General features: G+C 41.0%; 2 protein-coding genes across 2 annotated transcripts; one reads left to right on the top strand and one right to left on the bottom strand.

Moving 5' to 3' along the window:
- The first annotated feature begins 401 nt into the window (after positions 1 to 401).
- Positions 402 to 1,316, top strand: LOC110942649 (chitinase 2). The gene has a single exon (XM_022184424.1). The coding sequence runs from the start codon at positions 402 to 404 to the stop codon at positions 1,314 to 1,316; it is 915 nt and encodes a 304-aa protein (XP_022040116.1).
- A 1,742-nt stretch (positions 1,317 to 3,058) lies between these two features.
- Positions 3,059 to 4,012, bottom strand: LOC110942650. Its single transcript, XM_022184425.1, has one exon. The coding sequence runs from the start codon at positions 4,010 to 4,012 to the stop codon at positions 3,059 to 3,061; it is 954 nt and encodes a 317-aa protein (XP_022040117.1).
- Positions 4,013 to 8,000: the final 3,988 nt, after the last annotated feature.

The raw sequence follows: 8,000 nt of genomic DNA, 5'->3' as shown, positions 1-8,000 counted from the left end.
GAGTACGGACCCACGACCAGGTCAAAGTTCAAATCAGACATCTATGGCCTCTTACTTAGCAAACTCCATACCTCAACAACAACCGTCCATAAGTGCTAGTCAATGGGCCTTAACAACAATCTTTAGAAATAATTATTGCATTTTTAGACACGTTCACCAAAATACCCAAGAAATGACAAAAGAGAAGTAAAAAAGAGACATCTTTCTTGTTTTTTTTCTTTCTTGCAGATTTAACTTCAAAGTTCAAAGTAATATTCAAACTAGAAGCAACAACACACTTACGACATCAAATTCAAACTATAGTTACCTTGCAAAACAATCTCTCCTATTTAACTGCTATTTTCCAACATTTGATCATCATCAACACTCAAAGTTTCAACACAATTTACCCTTTGATCAAAATGGCTTTCTCTAAACTTCACATTATTCTTTTCGCCCTACTAGCTCTTGTAACCATGGCATCAACACAACCTTCTGCATCAAAATCAGACCTTTTTCGGGAATATATCGGAGCAGAGTTCAACAATGTCAAATTTTCAGATGTACCCATCAACCCGAATGTCGAATTCCACTACATACTCGCTTTTGCAATAGACTACACCACTTCCTCTTCTTCGTCCCCGACCAATGGAAAGTTCAATGTGTTCTGGGACACCAATAATCTCAGCCCTTCTCAAGTCTCTTCTATCAAGAACCAACATTCTAATGTCAAAGTAGCTTTGAGCTTGGGAGGTGACAGTGTGAATGGAGGAAGTTGTTACTTTAGCCCTTCTTCAGTGGATTCATGGGTTTCTAACGCGGTTTCTTCGCTCACCAACATCATCCAAGAGTATCATTTAGATGGGGTTGATATCGACTACGAGCATTTTCATGCAGATCCTGAAACATTTGCTGAGTGCATTGGGAAGCTTATAACCACCCTCAAGAACAACGGAGTCATCTCGTTTGCTTCTATAGCTCCATATGATGATGATAACATTCAAAGCCATTATTTGGCTCTTTGGAAGAGTTACGGTCACATAATAGACTATGTCAACTTCCAGTTTTATGCGTACGATAAGGGGACCACTGTTTCTCAGTTTATGAACTATTTTCAGACACAAAGCTCGAATTATGGAGGTGGTAGTATCTTGGCTAGCTTCATCAGTGATGGAAGTGGAGGGTTAGCACCACAGAACGGGTTTTTTACTGCGTGTAGCAGGCTTAGAAACCAAGGGAAGCTTGGTGGGATCTTTGTATGGTCTGCAGATGATTCAAAGGCTTTAGGTTTCCGCTACGAGAAGCAGTCACAAGCTTTGTTGGCTGCCCACCCTTAGTGTGTGTTTATATATATGTATATATCATGTTTTGTACTTGTGTTTCTTTGTGGCTGTCAGTATGGTGCGAAAGATTGTATGTGTGTACAAATGATTCTTATAATCTTATCTACTAGCGAAGTGCTTATAAGTCTTGTTTATGATTATAAATTTGAGTAAAGTTTATACATGATATATGGTCACAAAGACACACAAAGTCGCGGTATAGTATGACAGAACATGGGCTTTTTTCTTAATTTTGTGCAATTGACACATGTCAAACACAAGAATATTGACCATTAAGGCAACATTTAAATTATACCGAAATTTGTATATGAATTTGGCTATTGGTTTTTCAAGTGACATGTGTTCCAAGTAATCAGGTTCAATTCTTGCCCTTAGCCTTTAGTTTTTTGCAGAGCGCATAGTGATGATGGGAGAATAGGTGAGTACACGACGATCGCTAGTTCAATCCTTGAATTGAACGAGTTTTACCTCACCGCACTGTCGTGCATTCGGGCGAGTGTTCACGGCCTTCGGCCCTAAGTGAGGGTTTTCCCCGGTTCGGAAGACGAGTGTATCCCGATGTGGTGAATTTCGCCAGTAGCCCATTTGAAGGATTCGTTGGCCGTTCAAAAAAAATTGGCTATTGGTTTTCTTAGATTGGGTGTAATTTCAATTTAAAATTCGTTTTCAGATGGAGTTGTAACTCTACGAATTTTCAATAGACTCAACAATGGATGATCTTCAAGATCACGAGTTGGAGCATGCATTTGAGACGATGTTTTTTATGATAACTGGAATGCGGTGTTGCCGCCCGAAACCGTCGTCACTGCCTCTCCCTCTGTCTCCGCGCTGACTCTCCCTTTCTATCAGGTTCTGACTCTCCGTGCATTCTCTCTCAGCAACGAAACGGAACCCAAAGTCACCAGACCTGCTGGAAGCATACCAGATCGGGACATGCGACACTGAACGGAACTCTTAACTTCTTACCGGAGCCTGATAGTTCTTCAACGGAATCCTTGCCAGCTCGCCGAAGGCGGCAACTAGGGTTTCTAGTCACCACCGCCATCACTCCACGGGAACCATACCAGGTCTCCCTCTCTGCCATATATGTGTGGGGTGTAAGAACAAAGCGAAATAGGTTTAGGGTTTTATGGTCTGGGGCTTCTAGACGCGTGTCAAGCGCTTCTTAAACATGTTAAGAAGCAACCACGCGTCATGATTGTGTTGAAATACCCTAAATACCCCTAACAAGTGTTCATTCAGTTTCTCTACTAACATATTTTAATGGTTTAGCTTGGTTGATGGTGTGTGGACTATAGTCTTCCACCGTAGTTGCTTTTCTTTTGATTGTTTGATAATAACATAGTTTGTTTACTGATAGTGCTCATGCTACCAGCTATTGTTTAGGGTGGAAGGAGAAACTTTTCTACTAGCCAGTAATCTCATGCCATGTCAACTCCCTACCTCATTTCCCATTTTGCACTCAAACACTAGGGGTGCTCAAACACATCGGGAATCTATTTCTTTTTTTATATATTTTTTATTTCTAGAAATTATGCATTAATAAATAAAACATATTTTAAACAAATTAAAAGTACATTTAATTAATAAAATATTACATTAAATTAAAATAAATAAAATGACATTAAAATATAAACATACATTTTAAAACTAAAACTAATTTAACTATTCATCGTCAGAATCTGCCAAAAGGTGGGGTAAATCTTGTTCTCCAAGATGTTCCACAAGATCATGTTTTAGTTTATAATGCGTAGCTTCATCAATGAGCTCGTTAAAAAAATATCATCGAAAACGGGCTCGACTGTAGGATCCCGAATATGTACCGGTGCAATCACGTTTCCGTCGTCTATTAGAATCATGTTATGCATAATAATGCACGCATATACGACATTCCTAATCTTTTTTACACTCATAGCACGCATTGGTCGATTAAGTACACCCAATTTTGCCTTTAAAACACCAAAAGCCCGTTCCATGTCTTTTCTTGCCGTCTCGTGTTGCCTCTTGAACTTCTTTTCTTTCACAATGTGAGGATACGGAAATGATTTCACAAACACGGACCAAGTAGTGTAGATTCCATCGGTAAGATAGTATCCGCGGTTGTACAAGTGGTTATTCACATAAAATGGGCATTTTACTGCAGTTCCATTTTGTTGAGTAAGAAAGAACGGAGATTGTTGGAGCACGTTGTTGTCGTTTTGTGAACCTGGTGGACCACAAAAAGCATGCCAAATCCACAAATCTTGAGAGGCCACCGCTTCGAGCATAATTGTCGGGTACCTGTGATCCCCCCTCATATATTGGCCCCGCAACTCTGTTGGACACATTCTCCAAACAAAATGTGTATAATCAAGACTACCCAACATCCAAGGAAGGTGATGTTTATCATCATGAGCTTGATACAAGAGCGCAACGTCGTGGCTTGTTAGTCTACGTAAGAACTTAGAAGCGTATAAATTACATAATATTTCGCAAAAATATTCTAGACACTCACGTGAAGTCCTTTCGGCCATATTTAAATACTCTTCGTTCTCGTCTGGAGGGTTACCGGTTGTAAGTTGCTTAATCGCCGTTGTAACTTTTTGCATCGGTGTAAAACTCTTCTTCATACTCCCATCCACGCCCTCTTGAAACCATGAGTTATTCGCTTGCACGTCACTCACAATTTTTAAAAACAACCTTTTCGACATACGAAACCTATGACGAAAAACATATTCGTTGAATTTGGGCTCCTCGATAAAATAAACTGCTGTAATTTCTCTCGATCTCGATGGACAACTTTCCTTTTTCTAGAAATTGTTGGTGCACTTGTGTCTGTACTTTGTCCGTATTCGGTCTCGATGTAAACGATGTCCTTGTCAGTCCTGTAAGTTGACCAAGTCAACCGTCCTCCTGGTTTGACTTGGCCAACAGTTAGTAAATTAGTTGTAATTTTGTCTGTCTCGAAGGATGAGACATCGAAGGATGATTTAGATCCTTCGATGTACTCGAAAGATGAACATTCGATGGATGCTGTTGGACCTCGAAGGATACACCATCCTTCGAGGTATATGCCTATCCTTCGAGTGCTGGATGTTCGATAGATCATCTATCGAGCAGTCCCCTTGATCCTTCGGACAGACTTGCAGTGTATGGGTATAAATACCCATGCAGTGTGTTCAAGTTAGATAGATGCACACAGATAGAAAGATAGAGAGTTTGAGAGCATTCTGTCCGAACACACATACACACACTTGAGAGTTCGCAGAACAGATTTGTGAACATAGTGCTTGTAACCGAAACCTTTCATACGTATTAATACAGTGGTGTTAATCGGTGAATCTTTGTGTGTTTGTATTTGTGCTTGTTTCATCCCGGTTTGCTCATTAGCTTGGATTCCGCACTCGCTAGTGGATTTGTATAACAAGGTTTAGGTTCGTCATCCTCCGAGAAGGGACCTACAAGTGGTATCAGAGCCAAGGCTCTTTACCTTGTTTAAAACCGGGTTTTGTTCAAGTTCTTGGTGTGTTTGGACACTTGGTTTAGCACCCGTTTTTGTTGGTTTTACTGGATTTTTAAACTGAAAAACGTGTTCTAAACTAACCGGGAGTGTTCAAAGGCGGGTTGGGTAACTTAAAACTTGTTTTTAAGTGATTTGGTGTTTTCCGGCCAATTTCCGGTCATTATTCCGGTGACTGGTTGTTGTCCATTTTGGGTAAGTTTTGTTTGAAAATCTTGGGTTGGTAAGAAAGTACAGTCTACCATACCCTTTTGCCGAAAGTTGACCTTACCTATCACATCACCTTTTCACCAACCTTTCACATCAGTGTCAGTGTGTTAGAGTCGCTCGAAAGATATCTTTCGACATCGAAAGACCATCTTTCGATCAAGGAAGGATCGACAGATCATCATCTTTCGACCCATCCTTCGGAGTCCGAAACATATCTTTCGACCAGGGAATCTATTCGAAAGACAGTTCATCGAAAGATAAGGATATATACTCGAAAGATAAGGATCTTTCAAATAGTGAATCCTTCGAGCTTGTGAATCTTTCGAAATCATTGTTCGAGATACAACAGTGATCTTTCGAGCACTGTTGATCCTTCGAACAAGATTTGATCTTTCGATTGTGGTATGTTTGTTGTTAACAAGTTTCTGTGATTTTAGATCTTTCGAACAGGATCCTTCGGCTGTGTGATCTTTCGGAATATTCACTTAGCATTTATTTTGCTTATCAATCATGAATCCGAATTGGTGGAATCCTGCACCAGATAGTGGTAAATATACAAGTTCAGGTGTCACTCCCTCATGGTGGGGTACACCGGCTCCAGACGATGGAAAATACACGAATACAAGGTCATCTCCTTCATGGGCCGAGTCTCCGGTATCGACATCTTCTCAGGGAAATCAATGGGCATTGGTATCGAATCAAACTCCGAGCATTCAAAGTATCTTATTAAGCGAAAGCGAAACAGGAAGTTTGAATCGACCTCCAAAGTTGATGCATTTGAATGAATATTCAGGATGGGTTGAGAGATTTAAAACATATGTTCTTGGTCAAAATACCGAATTGTGGATACGTTTCACTACAGATTTCGATCAAGCCATAGAGGTTGCTGCTTCAGATACTGCTACGTTTGCCGATCTTCCAGAAGATAAAAAGAAAACCTATGATCTGGAAAAGAAGGCATACGCCATTCTCACCCAGGCGTTAAGCAGGGATATCTACCACCAGTTTGTCAGCTTCAAGACAACAAAGAAGTTGTGGGACGGATTGAAAACCAGAGGAGTAGGAAATGCAGCAACACGTCAAATGCGTCATGATCTTCTCAAGAAAGAATTTGATGGTTTCACTTGTATGGATAAGGAGTCCTTGGGAGATATGACAAGCCGGTTTTATCATTTGCTTACGGAATTGGACAATTATGGTGTAACGACAACTCAAGCTGAAGTGGTGAAGAAGTTTGCTGATGCTTTGCCTCCTCAATGGAGTAGTTTCTTGGAAATCCTGAAGTACAACGGAGTGTTGAGAACCACTAATATCAACGACTTCGTGCAGCTTTTGGAAAACAAGGATCAGGAGGAAACATTAAAGGCAAAAAGAGTTCCAGTGGCGCAAAATCCAGAGATGTATTGTGGAACTTCCAATTCTTCGTCTGCAAGAACTGGTCCACATGCTCCACTTCAAACGGCGTTTGTTACTAGCACGGATATGTATGGAAACCCTGTGCAAGTTCCTGTTAAGCCACCTCCCACCACAGATATGTACGGAAATCCAATACAACCACCTCCTCCTCCGCCTCCTGCTCAACAACAACGTGCATGTTATGGAGGAACATTATCTGCTGGTCAACAATCAAAGCCAAGTACAGTACAGCTCGACACTTCAAGCTTCTCCAAAGTCAGTGTAGAAGTAGCTAAGGAACACATGGAACTGCTTAACACTGTAGTGAGCGCGTACTGTGGGTTGATAGAAGGTCAGATTGGTAATATTAATCTGACACAAGAAGACTACCGGCAGATTGATAAAGAAGAGATGGACTTGATGGATATCAAGTGGGCCTTTGCGAGTGCTGTGAGAAGAGCAAAGGATTGGATGGAAAGTACCGGCAGAAACAGCTTAGAAAGTAAGCGAGACACCAAGTATGGGTTCGATAAACAGGCTGTGAAGTGCTTTAACTGTGGTGAACGGGGTCACTTTAAACGGGAATGTACAAAGCCAGCACAGCACGGGAATCAAAACCCTTTCAGAAACCAAGGCAACCAGCAGAACAGAAACAATGAGCGTACATTGGTACCCGTCAACAACCAAACCAACCGGGCACTTGCGGTTCAGGTGGATGAAGGTTGTGACTGGTCAATCCAGTTGGGTGGTGATGCTCCTGATGGAACAGCTTGTTTTGCTCAAGTTGTGAAGAAGCTAGTTCACACCAGTGGTGGAGAATCTTCTGCCAGTGGTGGTGAATCGTCTGAAGATGAAGACTCGTCTGGGTACAGCAGGAGTGTTGATGAATAATCATCCAATTCTGGTGATGATCATGTGGGTGAGACATCAAATGCAGCAATCGATGCAGATATTGATGAACTTTTGGGGGAAGCTGCAGCAGAAACTCAAAGAAGATCTATTCTGGTGGATCAAGCTGCTTTTACTTCGTCTTCTCTCCATTCAGCCTTTATGGCTAATGTCGACGGTTCATCAAGTCAGGTATGTGTCGATGAACCCGCTGCTATTAACTGTGATGAATGTGATAGATTGCGTGCTAGGTGTGCTGACTTAGAAGGAAACATGTCTGAGTTGCAAGCCAAACATGATGCTTTACAAGCTAGTTTGTTTGACTTGCAAGACAAACATAGTTCCTTGAGTGCTGAGTGGTGTGACTTGCAAAGCAAGCATGAGGCTTTGCAAGAGAAATATGATGTGACATTCATCCACAATCAGAAATTGACTGTGGATCTCTCAAAATGCACAGAAGCCAACATGTTTTATGAAAACCATGAAAAAGAATTTAAGTCAGTAATTGAGACCTTAAAGAAAGATAAAACTGAACTGACAAAAATGGTTTCAAGAAAACAAACTGATATTAATTTGTATATATCTCGCCTGGAGATTATGCAAAAAGAGATGGCTTGTGTGAAAACAGAAAGCGATGCGATCCAGCTTAAGCTAGACAGTTATTTGAGCTCTAGCTATGTGTTGGA

This window comes from Helianthus annuus, chromosome 5 (genome assembly GCF_002127325.2).
Source record: "Helianthus annuus cultivar XRQ/B chromosome 5, HanXRQr2.0-SUNRISE, whole genome shotgun sequence".
Lineage (NCBI taxonomy): Eukaryota > Viridiplantae > Streptophyta > Magnoliopsida > Asterales > Asteraceae > Helianthus > Helianthus annuus.
The sequence above is the reverse complement of the archived record's forward strand: the minus strand, read 5'-3'. Positions and strand labels throughout refer to the sequence as shown.